The sequence below is a fragment of the Fukomys damarensis genome, unplaced genomic scaffold, assembly GCF_012274545.1.
Source record: "Fukomys damarensis isolate Sample0158 unplaced genomic scaffold, DMR_v1.0_HiC HiC_scaffold_31, whole genome shotgun sequence".
NCBI classification, from domain to species: Eukaryota; Metazoa; Chordata; class Mammalia; order Rodentia; family Bathyergidae; genus Fukomys; species Fukomys damarensis.
Window position 1 is genome coordinate 22613435 of NW_022900943.1, and position 20367 is coordinate 22633801.

At 35.9% G+C, this 20367-nt stretch overlaps 1 protein-coding gene across 3 annotated transcripts in view; it reads right to left on the bottom strand.

Annotated features, from left to right (window-relative positions):
• Trpm6 (transient receptor potential cation channel subfamily M member 6) overlaps window positions 1–20367 on the bottom strand; it is a 152187-nt gene that overhangs the window by 26772 nt on the left and 105048 nt on the right. For 2 of the 3 annotated variants that reach the window (XM_019207732.2, XM_010625469.3), the window contains exons 28-29: window positions 5627–5747; window positions 1557–1648 (exon numbers count right to left, since the gene is read on the bottom strand). In XM_019207732.2, the coding sequence (XP_019063277.1) occupies window positions 1557–1648; window positions 5627–5747 (213 nt within the window). Of the gene's footprint in view, window positions 1–1556; window positions 1649–4348; window positions 4620–5626; window positions 5748–20367 lie in introns of those variants that run through there. The other variant, XM_010625476.3, reaches the window with a different exon arrangement.

A 20367-nucleotide genomic window follows, 5' to 3' on the forward strand; every position in this document is an offset into this window, starting at 1 on the left:
TTCTAAAAAAAAAAAAAAACAAAAAAAAAAGAAGAGAAAATGTAATACGTGAAAGTTTTTACAGACAGAGGACTAAACATGCAAAATGAGTTAATGACATAAAGGAAGGAAAGAAAGTCCATGTTGACCAGAAACATCAGTTTTCACACCACTATGTTCTATCATCAGATTATTGTTCCAAGATCATAATTTAAAATAATATTACTTGGTATTTACCTCATTCTATTTCCTATTTATTCAGCCAAAATTATTTCTGGAAACCTGCTAAACTCCAGGGATTAGTGTAGGCACTTGTGTAGGGCATTGGTTTTTTGGCGGGGGAGGTGCCAGGGATCAAACTCGGGTCCTTGTGCTTGTGAGGCAGGCAGTGGAACCACTGAGCTAAATCCCTGGCCCCTGTGGGTGTTTTCTTTGTTGCTCACTATGGATAATTTCTTACAGATAACGTTATATAGCTATTATAGAAATATAGCCAATGAAGTTCTCAGGTTAACTGATGCCCATAGTTTTGAAGCATAGCATGTGGTAACATCTCTGACTCCAGTTGCCTTCAAGTGCTGATTTTTTTGGAGGGGGGTATACTGGGGATTAAATTCAGGGCTGCATCCATAGCCCTTTTTTTATTTTGAGACAGGATCTCACTAAGTCACTAAGTTGCCCAGGCTGGGCTCAAATGTGATATCCTCCTGCCTCAGCCTCCCAGAGTACTGGTATTACAGGATATGTGCCACCAAGCCCAGCACATTCTGCTTTCAAACCCTTAAACAGATTCTATTCCTACAAAGCCTCTCTAAGGTTTTTCATGCTGGTATCATTTATACAGTTCCAAAGTACAAACAGATAATATTCAAACCAAGGTCAAAACTAGGTTTCCTGGGTTGCTCTCACTAGATCACACATCCCACCTGAAAGATGGACTAAACCAAGGCACAGACTTGTAGACAGTAAGCAAAACATATGAGAAACCTAGAGAATCGGAACACTGGAAAAATGCTGAGGCTCCTTCAACCTGCAAGACTGGAGTCCCTCCACCAAGTCGGTGAAGAGATTTGTTCAGCTCAGGTTTGACTAACTAACCACACTGGACAGGAACCTAGTACTTCTAGAAACAGAGCATTTCATCCTTGGAAAGCTCTAAATGATAGCCTTTCTTTCCTTTATGAGCTGAAATCTTGTCTTCCAATAGCTTCTCCATACTGACTCTAGATCTACTTCTTAAAAGCATGTCAACAACATCCTATTCTTCTGCCTCATGACAACTTTCATAACTGAAAACAGTTTCAGAAATTCATCAGTTCTTTCTCTTTCATGCTGGATGACCCCAAGATGTTGGGTGGATAATCAATGTGCACAAAGAACAGCAAAGAATGAAATAATAGACAAAGGATGAAAAGGGTCAAGCAAGGAATGATCTGATCATAGTTTCAAACAATGACTTAAATTTCATACCAGGAGGAAGGCAGAAGCCAAGTAAGGGGCAGAAAGGTAAAATGAATCGTCAAGTGAAGTGTTTTGTTGACAAATGCTTTTTATAAAAATGATCCAAATATTTTTACCTCTTGAGACCACTTTAGGTAATGACTGACAGGTACAGCATGCTTCTCAATTTCCTTGGTTTCCATCTTCTGATATATACAAGGTTCTAGACCTTGTTTTATAAAAAAGAAGAAAATTAGAAAATACGTGAAAATGTGTTACATTCAAATCACTGTTCCCAAATAGAAAAATTTGAACACAGTACATTATTTATTTGGATAGTTTTTAGCAAGTTTCGCCAATTTTGCCCTATTTTCCCAAATGATTGCAAGCCATATATTTTATTTCTAGTATTTAATAGTTACTTTTATATTTATAACAAGTAATAGTTCTCTACCAAGTCAAGAATTAAATGATCCATCATCTGGCGTTCTATAAAGTAATACCTTTAGTAATGCTTTTACTCTTACCCTTTCTCGTGCCCTACAGGCCATACTTTATTTAAAATATATGAAATTTTAGTAACAAGTGATCAGGAGTTCTTCCTTAATAACTGCATCAAGCATCAAAAGCTAAGCGACAAGGGCTAGGGGTTTACCCCAGTGGTGCCTCTGCCTGCCTCGCAAGCACAAGGTCCCGAGTTCAATCCCTGGTACCAAGAAAAAAAGAGACAAACTAGGCAATAGCAAATCAAAGCCAGAAAGCAATACTGTCAAGTAGGCTTAATCTTTAGTCTTTCATTTAAAAAGATGATTAGAAACTTTGTCATTTCTGTTTATACCTTGTTCCTACACAGTTACTGCATACAGTGGGTGCATAATAATGATGTAATAACTATTTTGTGGAATTGTGAGAACAGTACTTTTTTTTTTAGTTTATTGGTACATTTTAGGTAGACAGTACAGTTACCTTCATCATTGGGATCTTGTACCTTTACATGACAGGACTTGGTTCTCATTTTTTCCCCTTGTCCCTGCCCTCCCTTCACCCTCTTCTCTCCTCCCCATTTACACTTTATTTCCATTTTTTCATTTTCTCATATTTTTTTTCTTTTCCCTTATTACCTTTCCCCTACCCTTCCCACTTTCCCTACACCTTTAGCCCTTTTCTTCCTATTTCACATTGTTAATTATCTCATTAGGATCTTATTCACTATTATAGTTTTTCACACCAGAGAAACTATTCGGTATTTACACATGTGACTTATGTATTTCACTTAGGAGTATATCCTCAAAATGTATCCATTTTCCTATGAATCAATCTAATTTCTCATTCTTTATGGCTGAGTAGTATTCCATTTTATAGAAAAACCACATCTTCTTTATGCAGTTTCCAACTGATGGACAAATGGGCTGTTTCCAAGTCTTAGCTATTACAAACTATGCCACTATAAACACTATAATAACTATGCCGCGCATATATCACTGTGGTATGATTCTTTCAATTCTTTTGGAAAAACTATTATCTAAAATATATAAAGAACTCAAAACAATCAGCCCCCCAAAATATAAAGACCTGATTCAAAAATGGGCATCCGAAATGAACAGACATTTATCAAAGAAGTAAAAGCAGCACGTAAATATATGAAAAAATGTTCCACATCACTGATCATTCAAGAGATGCAGATGAAAACACTGAGATTCCACCTCACCCCACAAAGAATGGCTGCTATCAAGAAATCACACAATAACAAATGTTGGTGGGGTTGTGGGGAGAAAGGAACCCTTCTCCACTGTTGGTGGGAGTGCAGACTGGTGCAACCACTATGGAAATCAATATGGAGATACCTCAAAGAGCTGGAACTAGAGGTTCCATTTGACCTAGACATCCCTCTGCTGGGTATCTTTCCAAGAGAACAGTACTTATTAAGAGTTCTAACTAATGATTTTCTTATTTATTCATTTTTAAGTATTTATTATGTATTTGCTTCTTAATAATATTAATAATTTGAATTAATTTTAAATTTTAACTTAAAATAATATTAATTCTTAAAATTAATGTACTTATTTATTTGTTACGTATTTATGAGTCCCCTCATGATTCTGTACTAGGAAAAAAGTATACAAGAAGAGTTAAAAAGAAATTGAAATACAATAAAATTATGATCAAAATGGCTTCCATAATAGCACAGCACTATAATTAAAATAAAATGTCCACCAAAAAAGCTAAATATATATTTTTCCTTTTTTACAATTAATTTCCTCAGAACTTTTTTCTTTGTGTTTAAAAGAGCTACCTGTCAGGGAAATTCTTTTTACAATTAATTCTTAATTTAGTCATATATCCAAAAAACAAAAGAATAAAAATAAAAAATGTTTGCCTCTCAACTTGAAATGTGGTTGAAGAAATACTCTGGATCTCATCATCCACTCAGATTATCTGGGGACTCAGGACCAGCCAATTCTCAGCCTTGCCTTCTCCTCTGCCCGTCTGACTTTAGGAGATTCTTTCCCAAAACTCTTCTGACAGCTGTACCTTTCTCTGTTTGAAATTCAACAGAGGGCCAGGGATGTAGCTCAGTGGCACCACGCCTGCCTGGAAAGCACAAGGTCCTGAGTTTGATGCCCAGTACCAAAAATAAATAAATTCAATGGAAAGAGATTAAATAATTTAAGTAAGAATGACATATAATCTCAACATGGGTTATACTTATTTTTTAAAAAAACGACACACAATACATGTGGGAAGGGTAGGGAAAAGCAAATAAGGAAAAAGAAAAAATATGAGAAAATGAAAAAATAGAAACAAAGTTTTTGTAAATAGGGAAGGGAGGAGGGGGTGAAGGAAGGGCAGGGGAATGGGGAAAAAATGAGAACCAAGACCTGTACAAGATCCCAACGATGAATGTTACTACTGTATCCCTAAAATGTACCAATAAACTCAATTAAAACAACACAATACATACTATATAAGTGAAACATATGACATTTAAAAATAAAATGAATACACTTATAACTGCCCTGGAATCTTATCTCCAGGCATGGGATTTGGCTTATTGACATTTTGGGCTTGAACATGTCTTGTTGTGGGGGCATCTCACACATCGTAGGATGTTTGGCTGCATCCTTGGTCTCCACCTACTAGATGCCAAGAGCACCCTGCTCTAATTGTGACAAATATCTCCAGACCTTGACAAACGTCCCCTGCAGAAAGCAAGAATGGCATGTGCAAAAGAACCACTGAACACAGGGCAAGTTAAAGCATAAGCTTTAAGACAACGTCTATTTGTGAGGAAGTATTAAAGTATAAACTTTAATGCAATGTCTCTTTAGTATTAAATAATTTAAAATCTTTATGACTCCTGATCATTCCTTGATTTTTCTTTTTTAAAAATGGTAAAGTTCCAAGTTCTGCCAGACTGGTGATACATACCTGTGATCCCAGCATCTGGGAGGCTGATGCAGGAAGATCACCCCAGTGTAGCCTGGGCTACATAATGAATTCAAGACCAGCCTGAACTAGCAAGACCCTTTCTCAAAAACAACAAACAAAACAAATTCCAAGTTCCAATTATTGTGCTCATTTCTGTTCACAGTCTGTCTTCATCTTACCTATCCAGGCTTATTTCACATTTAATGACTAGCTTACAGTTTTCATGCCAAATTGGCTAAGCTGTCTTCTCTCAAAAGTCAAGCTTAAGAATACTTGTCTGTGGAATAAACACTTCATGAGCATTTATTGTGTGTGGGTTGCATAAATAACCAATCTTATCTTAAGCCACTGTGTTCTGAATAGTGATCCATATCAGGGGTGCAGAAATGAAATTAGAGAAACTGTCCCATCTAATAAATCAGATGAAATGAGCTCATACTCTTAAAATATGAGACAACCTAAATCTTCATTTTTCTCTATCCTGATAGCTACCCCCTTAAATAAATAAAGTTTTATTTCCTTTATAAAAATTAAAACAGAGAGGGCCACGGATTTAGCTCAGTGCTTCCGCTGCCTGCCTCGCAAGCTCAAGGTCCCAATTTCAATCCCCAGTACATAAAAAAAACAGAGAAAGGCTATTTTTTTCTAGAGGACTTTGCCACCTTTTCTTTCCCTCTTCGCCACTCAAAAGAACAGGAATTGCCAAGGCTCCAAAGACCATACTTCAAGAAAACCGTGCCTGGGATTTTGGAACCCAACACTGTGCCTTGGCACATACTTATCTGGCTGAAGTTGGACATTGTGACCCGATTCTTGCTGCACTCATCTTCTGAGATGTTATTTTCTCCTGCTCCTGAATTCAATTGGTCATTTTGACAGCAGGTGTTGACTGTTATGACCTGGAGAGAAAGTCGCTTGTTGAAACACAGTGATGTTAACCTGGAAGCACTCTGGGCCACATTAATAGAGGCACCAGGGTTGAGTAGCGGTTAACACTGGCTGCAGGTTAGAGTCACCTGGGATTTTAACAAATCCCATCACTCAGGCCAGCAGGACTCTGCACCCCTGTAATTTCTCTTTGCAGTCATGATTAAGAATCAATGTGTGAAGCAGGAGTTCTTAGGCTTGGGTGTGCATCAAAATCGCCCTAGTTAAAACCTCAAGCCACTGGACCCACCCTCCTATCTCTACTCGGTAGATTGGGAAGAGGGAGAGTCTGGGTCTCTGATAAAGTTCCCAGCAGAAGCTCATGCTGCTGGTAGGAGACCACAGTTTGAGAACCACTGATATCGAGGGAAGCAAAAACAATTTGGATGCAAGGCACTGGTACTAGAATTTTACTCCCTGTCAATTAGAAGCTTCATGAACTTGGGTAAATAATTTAATATCTCTGCGCCTAAAAATATGACTGTCATATATACTTCTCATGGACAGAAAACAAATAGGGTAATTTGGTAAATCACAAAGCAATAAAAAAAACGTACAATGTTGAGTACTTGAACTCAGTGCAATTCCTAGGTGAACTCTGGCCATGTGAACCACTCTAAAAATAAGTCTACTTAGATGCATATTTTTCAGGATTCCAAACAACTCATAACATTTACCCTAAAAGAATAGCTTTTGTCATCAAACTACATTCATTTCCTAAAAGGTATTTACATAATGGTTTCAATATCTCTTTACTTCTGCTTATCCTTCTAAAATGGGAGCTCTGGTATTTTTTTTTTAAATGCACCCTGAAGATTATTTGGAAAAATAAGGGTAAAGCAAAAATAAAGCATTATGACAAGAAGAAGCTAATTCTTGCAGAACTGCTAATTCAGATCTAAGACTTGCTAGCATAGAGAAAAATGCTGAATGACATCAACAACATATCAGAAGTTGCAGGATTGAACTAAAACACTGCTTACAGGGAATGTTATAGTACTAATTGCCTATATTAGACAAATCTCAAATCAATGATCAAAGTTGCTGTATTAACAAACTAGAAAGAGAAGGGCAGATTAAACTCAAAATAAACAGAACAAAGGAAATATTAAAAAGCAGGAATCAGTGGACAAGAAATCTGAAAAAAAATCAATGAAATAAGAACTGGTACTTTGAGAAGATCAATAAAAGAGATAAACTGGTAGCCAGACTGATCATGAAAGAGAAAAACATGTCAATTTAAAATATTAAGAATTAAATAAGTGGGTCGAGGTTGTAACTCAGTGATGCCACACCTGTCTGGCAAGCACAAGGTCCTGAGCTCAATTCCAGTACCAGAAAAAAAAAAAAAAAAGAATAAAATAAGTGAAGAATTCCAGGAAGGTAGCAGTGTGGTAAAGAGCAGGGAAAGACCCTCTCTTAAAAAAAAAAAAAAAAAAAAAAAAAAGAATAAAATAAGTGAAGAATTCCAGGAAGGTAGCAGTGTGGTAAAGAGCAGGGAAAGACCCTCTCTGAGATTTGGTGTCCAGTCACTGGAATACAGCAAAATAAGGAGGAGGAGAAGGAGGGAAGTAGAGCAAGGATCTAAAGTGAGAACCGAAGCCCATAAGGATGGGTAAGAGAGGGATCTCAGAGCAGGAGTAGCAAGCAGTGTTTTCTCCCTAAGCCCTGGCTTGCTGCAAGGGAGGGGTTCCTTGAACCTGCAGGTGCATGGTGACTACTGGTGATCCCAGAGGCCTCCACAGAGAAATGTACTAGTAGGATGGAGCAGTGGGTGCAGCAGACTGTAGTGGCTGGTGAGTTATTTGGGTTCAGCCACCCACAGAAGATGGCTATTGGTAGCTCACCATTTTGGAGAGGAGACAACTGAACTCTGAACTCAGCAGATGTGGGTTGGCTCCATCTAGTGGCTCTCAGTGTCAGAGTGGGGTGGGGTCAAGTTCAAGTCAGCAGAAGGTCAAGAGTTGAGTTCAAGCCAACAGGAGTCATATAAGTGTTGCAAGCTGAATAACTCAGGTTCAAGCCACACAGCCAGAAAACAGCGTGAACTTCAATGAAACTAAAGGTGCGGGCTTACTGGGGTTATCCACTATTGCGCCATAAATCTTCTGCTGGATTTCTGGAATTAACTGACACGGATCTGGGCTCTGTTGGCCCACTCTGTCTACCAGTGAGAGCAGCAACACACCTTTCAAGTGGATACTTTTTCTTTTCTTACTTTTTCTTTTGGGTGCATGTGTGTCTCTTTTCTTGATTGTTTGTTCCCCTTCTTATATGAATGTGGACACTGTTTCCACATTTGTTGTTGTTATTGTTTTGTTCTGTCCTTGTTTTTATTTCTTCCTTCTCTCTTGCCTTACTGTCTTCTTCACCCGTTTCCCAAAGTTGGCATAACCTTCCTTTGTCCTCTAGCCTTGCTTCTAATCTCCTTCTCTTCTTCTGTTTCTCTATTTTTCCCTCTAACCCATTTTAAATTTTCTTCCCTGAGGGTAAAACTAGTATAGGGAGGGCATATTTACTGTATATAATTTTCTGGTTTGTTTTAGATTTTGTTATATAATGACAAATATAGTTCATACAGTTAAAGGTAGTAAAGTAATACTTACCAACACTTGTCACTGGCTAGGCTATGTTTGCTACTATTGTTATTATGAATCATACTACTTTAGCCAAGGTGATATAATTGTTCTAATCCATTGTTCTTCCTGGTACGTCAAGATTGAGACTGCCTAAAGTTCATAAACAATACTGTAGGCCAGTGCCAAAGAATCAGGAGCTAGGCCAAATAGGCAGCAATTTCTCCTCCAAAATAAATTAAAGACATAGGATCTTGCAACAGACTCAAAACCCAAAAGCCAACTATACCTGGATGACATCTCTGAAAGGCAGTTACTTCCTAAGGCTTCTTGATACTGGCAATAAAGCTGCCTGCCATTAGGAATTTACAGCCATCAACCCACAAACTAAACTTTAAAAAAAAAACCTGAAAACGAGAAGGCATGGAAGAAAGATGCAACCCCAAACTTCCAGCTCACCAAAGGCATACCTAAGAGATAATGAGGTGGAACCATTTGAAAGCCACCCACCTGGACTTTCTGAAGTGGTAACAGCAGAAGGAACAAAGAAAATGAATGAGGCTCCAGAAAAAAATCAAATTATAAATAATTTCTCAGGTAACTAGAGAGATGGTGACCATAATAAAGAATATGGTTAGTCACACATGTGTAAATACCAAATAGTTTCCCTGGTGTGAATATTCTGCAACAATGCATAAGATTCTAATAAGATTACTGACATTTAGAAATTTGAAGAAAGGAGCTAAAGGTGTAGGGAAGGTGTGATGCGTAGGGGAAGAACAAAAAGGGAAAAGAAAAAAATGTGAGAGAATGAAAAGATGAAAATAAAGTGTTTGTACATGGGGAGGGGAGGGGGGGTGAAGGGAGGGCAGAGGTAAGGGGAAAAAATGAGAATCAAGACTTGCCATGTAGAGGTACATTATCCCAACAATGAATGTAACTGTATTGTATCCCTAAAATGTACCAATAAACTCAATAAAATTAAAAAAAAAAAAGAATATGGTTAGTGAAGCTCGAGCAAATATACATTAAAAAAAAAAAAAAGAGGAGCAGAAGATGAAAATGAATGAAAACCATTGGGCCAGGGATTTAGTTCAGTGGTTCTGCTGCCTGCCTCACAAGCACAAGGTCCTGAGTTCAATCCCCAGTACAGAAAGAAAGAAAGAAAGAAAGAAAGAAAGAAAGAAAGAAAGAAAGAAAAGCATGGATAATGATGAAAACCATGAATAGCCAATATAGGAAAAAAATGGAATCCATGAAATCCATTCAAATAGATATCCAGGAGATTAAAAATTCTATTGAAAGTATAAACAGTAGAATCAACCAATGCAAGCACATAATATCAGGTATAGAAGGCAGGATTGTGGTTAGCAATTATTAAAAATACAAAGGGATCATGAAAACTCAATACAACAGCTGCTAGATGATACAAAGAAAAATAACATAAGATTTATCAGTTAATGAAAAAGCAGGAGATGGCACAAATGACATTTTTTAAAAAACTGTTCACAGAACTAATAGTAGGACTGGGGATTTAGCTCAGTGGTGCTGCCACCTACCTCAGAAGCACAAAGACCCAAGTTCAATCTCCAATACCAAAAAGAAGAAGAAGAAAAAGAAGAAGTAATGGCAGAAAACTTCTTAAGCATAGAAGAATAATGACATACAGGTAAGTGAGGCATGTACAACTCCAATTAGCCATAATTTAAAAAATCTACTCCAAGATATATAATAGTCAAAATTCCAGAAATTCAACACAAGAAAAAATATTAAACTGTTAGAGAAAAGAAATCAATCACCTATAGGAAAACCCATCAGAATCACAGGAGACTTCTTGACACAAACCCTCAAGTCAAGGAAAATTTGGAGTATTTCAAGGCCTAAAAGAAAATAAGCTTCAACCTAGATTGATGTACCCCATAAAACTATCTTTCAAAATTAATGGAGAAATAAGATGTTTCCATGACAAAGAACACCTGAATGAATTCATGACCATCAAACCAGCACTCCAAAATGTTATGAAGGACATTATATAAAGAGATAAGGAAAACTACAACTTCATGAACCCCAGCAAAATGAATCCACCAGGCAAGGAAAGTAAATAAATGGAGGAAAGGGCAGGAAAATAAAATAACATACAAGGAGAAGTCAATATGTACCACTTATAGCCATCAATGTTAATGGCAACAACACTAAAATACACATTCTTCTTTTATGCATGTGGGACATTGCCCAAAATAGACCACATACTAGCTCCTAGAATATGCTTAAATTAATGCAGAGGAATTGAAATTATCCTATATATATTATCAGAAATAGTGCAATGAAATTGGAAATCAATGGCAGAATAAAGCACAGAAAATTCACATGCATGTGGAAATTAAATAACACCCTACTGAACGACCAATGGGTCACAGGTGAAATTTTAAAAAGAAATTATACAGTTTCTTCAACGATTAAATGGTAATGCCAATACAACATACCAGAACTTATGGTATGCAATGAAAGTGGTCTTATGAGGGAAATTTATAGCAGTAAATTCCCATATCAGAAAAAAGAGTTAAATTATGGATGAAAATGGTGAAATCACAAAAGATCCTGCAGAAACCCAGAAGATCATCAATATGTACTTTGAGAACTGGTATTCTGATAAAATGGAAAATATAGAAGAAATGGATAGATTCCTGAATACATATGAATTGCCAAAGTTGAATGAAGAAGATATAAAAATTCTAAATAACCAGTATCAGTCAATGAATGAAATTAAAGATGCAATTAAAAACCTACCAACAAAGAAAAGCCCAGGTTCTGACAGATTTACAGCTGAATTCTATAAGAAATTCAGAGACCTAATGCTGCTACATCTCAAACTCATTAATGAAGTTGAAAGGGAAGCAATACTCCCAAATTCATTCCTGGAATCAAGCACTACCCTGATACCAAAACCAGAGAAGGATCCAACCACAAAAAAGAGAACTACAGGCCACTCTCCCTAATGAACATAGAAACAAATATCCTCAATAAGATACTGTCAAACAGAATGTAGCAAATCATCAAGATTATAACCTGGACCAAGTAGGATTCACTCCAGGGATGCAGGCATAGTTCAACATATGCAAATCAATAAATGTAATACAATATATTAACAGAGCCGAGGACAAAAACCGCATTATCATCTCAATAGATGTAGGAAAAGTGTTTGACAAAGACCAACCCCCATTCACAATAAAAATTCTACAGAAAATTGGAATAAAATGTTGTTTATCTCAATCTGATAAAAGCCATGTATAACCAACCAACAGCCAACATCACACTAAATGGAAAAAACTGAAAGCTTTCACTCTAAAATCAAGAACAAGGCAAGGATGTCCACTGTAACTGCTCTTATTCAATACAGTTCAGAAATATTAGCCAGAGAAATTAAAAAAGAGAAAAAAAGAAAAGGAATAAGCATAGAAAAGAAGTTCAAATGTCATTATTTGAAGATGGCATGATACTCTACATAGAAGACCCCAAAAACTCCACCAAAAGACTTCTAGATTTAATAAACAAATTCAGAAGCATGTCTGGATACACTCAACACTCAAAAATCAATAGTAGTCCTGTACACAAATAACAAATATACTGAGAGAGAACTTAGGAAAACAACAGTTTTCAATATAATAGAATCCTAAAAAATGAAATAACAAGGAGTCAATCTAATGAAGTAAAAGAACATTACAGTGAGAATTACAGTACTCTGAAAAAAGAGATGAAAGAAGATATCAGGAAATGGAAAGATATCCATTGCTCTTGGATAGGAAGAACCAATGTAATGAAAATGGCTATACTTGCTAATTTTTATGCAGATTTAATGCAATCCCAATCAAATACAGAATTAGAGAAAACAATCTTAAAATTCATTTGGAGCCAGAAGAGACCTAGAATACCAAATGCAATTCTGGACACCAAAGGCATGGCAGACTTGAAATCATACTACAAAACGACTGTGATAAAAACAGCATGGTACTGGCAAAAAACAGACCCAAGGATCAATGGAACACAAGAGAAGATGCAGAAAAAATTCCAAATACACTCAGCCACCTTATCTTGACAAAGGGGCCAAACAACCTTCACTAGAAGAAAGACAACCTCTTTAATAAATGGTGCTGGAAAAACTAGCTTTCCACATGCTGAAGATTAAAACTAGATCTATATCTTTCACCATGCACTAAACTAAAACTGAAATGGATCAAAAATCTCAATATTAAAAGAGAAACACTAAATCTGCTGGGATATAGAATAGGTAGAATGCTTAAAGACACTGGTGTAGGCAAAGACTTTATGAACAAAACACTGATCACATGGGAAATATCACAAAAAACTCAACAACTAGGATCTCATCTTATTAAAAAGCTTTCACACAGCAAAAGGAACCACCAACCAAGTGAAGAGGCAGCCCACAATGTGGGAAAAAATTTTTGCCAGCTGTTCCTCAGACAATATCACCTAGAATCCATAAAGAACTCAAAAATTCATACGTCCAGATTTAAAGACCCAATCCAAAATTGCCATCTGAAATGAATAGACATTTCTCAGGTGAAGAAGTAAATACAGCAAATAAATCTATGAAAACTATTCAACACCACCGGTCATTTGAGAGATGTAAATTAAAACAATGTTGTGATTTCATCTCACTACAGAAATAATAGCTGCTATCAAGAAATCAACCAATAACAAATGCTGGTGGGGTTGTGGGGAAAGGGACCCTTCTACACTGTTGCTGGGAATGTAGACTGGTGCAACCACTGTGGAAATCAGTGTGAGATACCTCAAAAAACTAAAACTAGGGGCTCCATTTGACCCAGTATCTTCCTGAAAGAATTAAAAGCATCATACCACAGCAATATATGCACACCCATGTTTATAGAGGAACAGTCTATAATAGCTAAATCTGGGAAATAGTCCAAATGTCCATCAACCAGTGAATGGATAAAGAAGGTGAGTGGTTTGTTTTGTTTTTTTTTATAAAATGGACTACTATTCTGCTATAAAGAAGGATAAGCTTGAGACATTTCTAGCTAAATTAATGCACCATGAGACATACTCTTAAGTGAAATAAATCAGACACACATGTTTAAATACTGCATTGTTTCTCTGGTGTGAGAAACCAAAAGTGTAACTGAGAACTAAAATGCATAATTATTATTGAGAAATGGGAAAAAAACATTCAAATGGGAAGAGGAACAAAAGAAGAGAGAGGGGAAAGGAAAGGAAAAGAAAAAGAAGAGAATGGAAACAATGGAAACAAGGCTTTTGTAAATAATGAGGGGAAGAGGGGTCAAAGGGAGGGGAAGGAAATGGGAAAAAAAGAAGAAGCAAGATATACCACATACAGGTACAAATGTCCTAGGATGAATGTTATCACTATGTATTTCTAAAATGTACTAGTAATTTTTTTAAAACAAGCAATGTGACTACAGATCCCATAATAAAATAATAAGAGAATATTCTACACAACACTATGCCAAATAATTCAGCAACATAATGGGAAAACTTGAAATGCTATCAGACAGATTTTGTTAACCTAAATATCTCTGTACCCATTATAGCAATTAAATTTGTAGTTAAAACTCACAAAAATAATTTTACTTATCAATGAAATCCATTTGGTCATTTATCCATTTTTATATATTGTAATAATTTTGCTAAAATTTTAGATACACATTAAGGGTTAAAAAGATCAATTTTTACAAACATGCAGAAAGCAAGAAACACTTCTCAACTTGTTAATAAATCCAGCATCCTACTGATACCAGAACCTGACAGATATTATAATAAAGAAATAATTAAAGACAATATCCCTGAAGAGCATAGATGGGAAAAAAAAAAGTGTATCCAAAATTTTTAAAAAACTAGTACAGTATATAAAAATAGTTCCATGACCAAATGGAGCTCATCCCAGCAAGAGTGATTTAACATTCTAACCATTAATTCTAGAATTCTAAAATTAATTAATGCATTTTTCATAGTTTAAAAAAAAAGCCATCTGAGCCTGGCGTCATGGCACACGCCTGTAATCCCAGCACTTGGGAGGCTGAGGCAGGAGGATCGCTGTGAGTTCGAGACCAGCCTGGGCTATATAGTGAGTTCCAGGTCAGTCTCAACTACATAGTGAGACCCTGCCTCAAAAAACAAACAAACAAAAAACAAAAATAAGCCATCTGATTATCAAAGTAGATATAGAAAAAGTGTTAGACAAACATCAACATTGATTAAAAATAGTCTCAGAAAACTAAGAATAGAAAGGAGACTTCCAGCATGATAAAAGCATTGGTATGAAAACCTTCACCTATGATTAAAAGCTAAATTATTTCCCCTTGTGAGTAGAAATAAAGAAAAGATAACTATTTTCACCACTTTTATTAAATATGTTATTCTGAGTGCTGAGTATCTTGATCATATTAAAAAAAGAAACAAACACACCCAGACTGGAAAGGAAGAAATAAAACTATACTTGTAGATGAATAATCATTTACATAGAAAATTCTAGAGATTCAATTTAAAAAAAAACTATCAAGGAATTCATGAAAAAGCAGGAGAAAACACAAATGAACTAAAAAAGCTCTTCACAGAATTAATGACAGAAAACTTCCCAAACAGAAGGGAAGAATTAGACATACAGATAAGTGAGGCATATAGAACTCCAACTAGTCATGATAAAAAAAAACTACACCTAGACATATAATATCAAGATTCCAGAAATCCAACAGAAAAACAAAATACTACAAGCAGTAAGAGAAAAGAAACAAATCACATGCAAAGGAAAGCCCATCAGAATCACAGCAGACTTTTCAACACACACCCTCAGGTCAAGGAGAGCCTGGAGTGAGGTATTCCAAGTCCTAAAAGAAAATAACCTCCAACCTAGACTGATGTATCCTGCAAAACTCTCTTTCAAAATAGATGGGGAAATAAGATACTTCCATGACAAAGAACACCTGAGAAATTTCATGAACACCAAACCAGCAATACAAGGAATTCTAAACAATATCCTAGAAAAGGACAATGAAAGTCACAATACCATGAGACCCAACAGACCAAATCAAATAGGCAAGGCAAGAAACTAAAAGGAGACGGGAGAAAAAGAAAAAGAGTCAACAAAAGGTCAATAACATGACAATAATAAGTCAGAATATATCAGTTATAACCATCAATGTTAATGGCCTCAATTCACCAATCAAGAGAAATAGACTGGCAGAATGGATTAAGAAGCAAAATCCAACAATATGTTGTATACAAGAAACACACCTAGTGCAAAAGGAAGCCCATAGACTGAAAGTGAAAGGATGGAAAACAATTCTCCATGTGTCAGGAGTCCAGAAAAAAGCAGGGGTAGCAATCTTATTCTCAGATAAAGTAAATTTCAAACCAAAACTCATTAAGAGAGACAAAGAAGGACACTACATCCTTATAAAGGGAACAATTCAAGAGGAAGAGTTGACAATCATAAACATATGCACCAAATATTAATGCCCCCAACTATATAAAAGAAATATTAAGTAACATGAAAAACCAAATAAGCACTAATACAATTTTAGGGGGGGATTTAAATACCCCACTATCACAAATTGACAGATCATCTAGGCAGAAAAACAATGAAATAATAGAACTGAACCAAGCTTTGGAACACATGGACTTAATAGATGTTTACAGAGTATTCCACCCCACAAAGTCAGAATATACATTCTTTTCAGCTGCACATGGATCATTTTCCAAGATAGACCACATATTGGCTCACAGAACAGGTCTGAATACATGCAAAAGAACTGAAGTCATCCCCCATATATTATCAGATCATAGTGCAATCGAGCTGGAGAGCAATAGCACAAGAAACTGTAGGAACTTCACAAGCACATGGAAACTGAACAACACTCTCCTAAACAATCAATGGATTACAGAGGAAATTAAAGAAGAAATTAGACAGTTTTTACAAATAAATGAAAATGCCAATACAACATACAGGAATCTATGGGACACAATGAAAGCAATTCTACAGGGAAAATTCATAACACTGAATGCCCACACTAGGAAAACAGAGTGAGCTCAAATAAACAACTTAATGATGAAACTTAGACTCCTAGAAAAACAAGAGCAAGAAAAACCCACAGCTCGAACAAGAGAGGAATTATAAAGATCCAAGCAGAAATCAATGCAATAGAAACTAAGGAAATAATACAAAAAATAAATGAAACAAAGAGCTGTTTTTTTGAAAGAATAAATAAAATCGACAAACCCTTAGCTAATCTTATCAAAAAAAAGGAAAGAAAGGGCTCAGATCCATGCAATCAGGAATGAAAAAGGCAAAGTCACAACAGATCCAAAAGAAATCCAGAAGATCATGAATACCTACTTTGAGAACCTGTACTCCAAAAAAATGGAAAACACAGAAGAAATGGACAGATTCTTAGATATTTACGAATTACCAAAGTTGAACAAAGAAGATAAAAATATTTTAAACACCCCATTTACAGTCAGTGAAATTGAAAATGTAATTAAAAACTTACCAACAAAGAAAAGCCCAGGCCCTGATGGATTCACTGCTGAATTTTACAAGACATTAGAAGAACTACCGCCATTACTCTTCAAACTTTTCAATGAAATTGAAAGGCAAGCTATACTTCCAAATTCATTCCTGGAAGCAAGTATCACTTTGATTCCCAAACCAGGGAAAGATGCAACTAAAAAGGAGAACTACAGACCAATCTCCTTAATGAATATAGATGCAAAATTCCTTAATAACATACTAGAAAACAGAATACAGAGGATCATCAAGAAGATCATCCATCCTGACCAAGATGGATTTATTCCAGAGATGCAAGGGTGGTTCAACATATGAAAGTCAATAAATGTAATACATTATATTAACAAAGTCAAGGACAAAATCCATATGATCCTCTCAATAGATGCAGAAAAAGCATTTGATAAAATTCAACACCCATTCATGATAAAAACCCTGCAAAAAATTGGAATAGATGGTCTATACCTCAACTTAATAAAGGCTATCTATGAAAAACAAACAGCCAACATCATATTAAATGGCCAAAAACTGAAAACCTTCATGTTAAAATCAGGAACAAGACAAGGATGCCCATTATCACCACTCCTCTTCAATACAGTTCTGGAAACATTAGCCACAGCAATCAGACAAGAGAAAGAAATTAAAGCAATAAAGATAGGAAAGGAAGAAGTTAAACTGTCATTATTTGCTGATGATATGATACTCTACATTGAAGATCCAAAAAACTCCACCAAAAAACTTCTAGACTTAATTGACAGATTCAGTAGAGTATCTGGATACAAGGTGAATACCCAAAAATCAATAGCCTTTCTATACACAAATAACAGACAGACGGAAAGAGAAATAAGGGAAAAAATTCCTTTTACAATAGCATCCAAAAAAATGAAGTATCTAGGAATCAATCTAACAAAAGAAACAAAAGATCTCTACACTGAAAACTACAGCACTCTGAAAAAAGAAATCGAAGAGGATATAAAAAAATGGAAAGATATCCCCTGCTCCTGGGTAGGAAGAATCAACATAGTGAAAATGGCCATACTACCGAAACTGCTATATACATTCAATGCAATGCCAATTGAAATTCCAACACTATATTTCACAGAACTAGAAAAAAGAATCCAAAAATTCATTTGGAACCACAAGAGACCTAGAATAGCAAAAGCCATTATAGGCAACAGTCACATGGCACCAGGTGTAACAATTCCCAATTTGAAACTATACTACAAAGCCACTGTGATAAAATCAGCATGGTACTGGCAAAGAAATAGGCCTGAGGATCAATGGAACAGACTGGAAGACACAAAAACAAATGCAGATGTACTCAGCTACCTCATCTTCGACAAAGGAGCTCACCATCCTCAGTGGAGGAAAGATAGCCTCTTTAATAAATGGTGTTGGAAAAACTGGATTTCAACCTGCCACAGATTAAAACTAGATCCTTATCTTTCACCATGCACTAAATTAAAATCCAAATGGATTAAAGATCTAAATATTAAAACAGAAACAAACTTGCTGGAAGGTAAGTTAGGCAGAACTCTAGAAGACATTGGCATAGGTAAAAGACCTTATGAACAAATCCTCAGTAGCACGGGAACTAGCAGATAGAATCAACAACTGGGATCTCATCTTATTAAAAAGCTTCTGTACTTCAAAAGAAACCATCAGCAGAACTAAGAGACAACCTACAATGTGGGAAAAAATTTTTACCAGCTATTCCTCAGACAAAGGACTATTATCAAGAATATATAAAGAACTCAAAACAATCAGCCCCCCAAAATATAAAGACCCAATTAAAAAATGGGCATCTGAAATGAACAAACATTTCTCAAAGAAGTAAAAGCAGCAGGTAAATATATGAAAATATGTTCCACATCATTGATCATTTAAGAGATGCAGATGAAAACAACACTGAGATTCCACCTCACCCCACAAAGAATGGCTGCTATCAAGAAATCACACAATAACAAATGTTGGCAGGGTCTTGGGGAGAAAGGAACCCTTCTCCATTGTTGGTGGGAGTGCAGACTGGTGCAACCACTGTGGAAATCAATATGGAGATACCTCAAAGAGCTTGGACTGGAAGTTCCATTTGACCCAGCCATCCCTCTGCTGGGTATCTTTCCAAAAGAACTAAAAGAATCATATCACAGAGAAGTATGCGCACCCATGTTTATAGCGGCACAGTTTGTAATAGCTAAAACTTGGAAACAGCCCATTTTCCCATCCGTTGGAAACTGGATAAAGAAGTTGTGGTTTGTCTATAAAATGGAATATTACTCAGCCATAAAGAATGAGAGAATAGATTCATTCATAGGAAAATGGATACATATTGAAGATATACTCCTAAGTGAAATAAATAAGGCACACATGTGTAAATACTGAATAGTTTCTCTGGTGTGAATAATCTGCAATAATACAGAAGATCCTGATAAGATTACTGACATTGAGAAATGAGAAAAAAGGAGCTAAAGGTGTAGGGAAGGTAGGACGGGTAGGGGAAGGGTAAAAAAGGAAAAGAAAAATATGTGAGATAATGAAAAGATGTAAATAAAGTGGTTGTAGTTGGGGAGGGGAGGAGGGGGTGAAGGGAGGGCAGGGACAAGGGGAAAAAATGAGAACAAAGACTTGTCATGTAGAGGTACAAGATCCCAATAATGAATGTAACTGTACTGTATGCCTAAAATGTACCAATAAACTCAATTAAAGCTGAAAAAAAAACCTATCAAGTGGGTTTAGAGAGGTTGTAAAAAACAAGATGAAAATATCTATTTTTATAAACATAAAATAGCCAACAACTTTTAAAAATGAATCTTCAATGCACAATTCAATGAATGATTTCATAACTTATTATAAAGTTAAGGCACACAAGAGAGCATATTGGCATAAACATAAAACAGAGAGAAGAGTCACACATACTGCAGCTCTTATAGTCAATAGGTGTCAAGACAATTTAATAGGAAAAAGATCATCTTTTTACCAAAAATAATAGAGAAATTTGATATCCGTATGGGAAGGAAGGAGGACGAGTAGGGCGAGAAGAAGTTAAAACAGGCAAAGAAGGAAGAAAAGAATTTACCCTTACCTATCACCAAATACAAAAATGACCTCAGAATGGGTTCTAGAGTTACATACAAGAGCTAAAACTATAGAACTCCTAGAAGAAAACATGTTAGTGATCTTGCATTTGGCAAAATCTATTTTTACCAAGATACTTAAATCATAGAGGAAAGTCTTGACTTTATCAAAATAAAATGCGCAGGTGCTTCAGAAGACATTTATGAAAAGGAAAAGGTAAGCCACTGAGAGAAAACGTTTGCAAAAATATATATTCAACATCTGAGCATGGTGGCACATGTCTATAATACTAGCAATCAGGAGACGGAGGCAGGAGGACTGCCATGAGTTCATGGCCAGCATGGGCTACATAGTGAGTTTTGGTTTTTTTTTGGGGGGGGG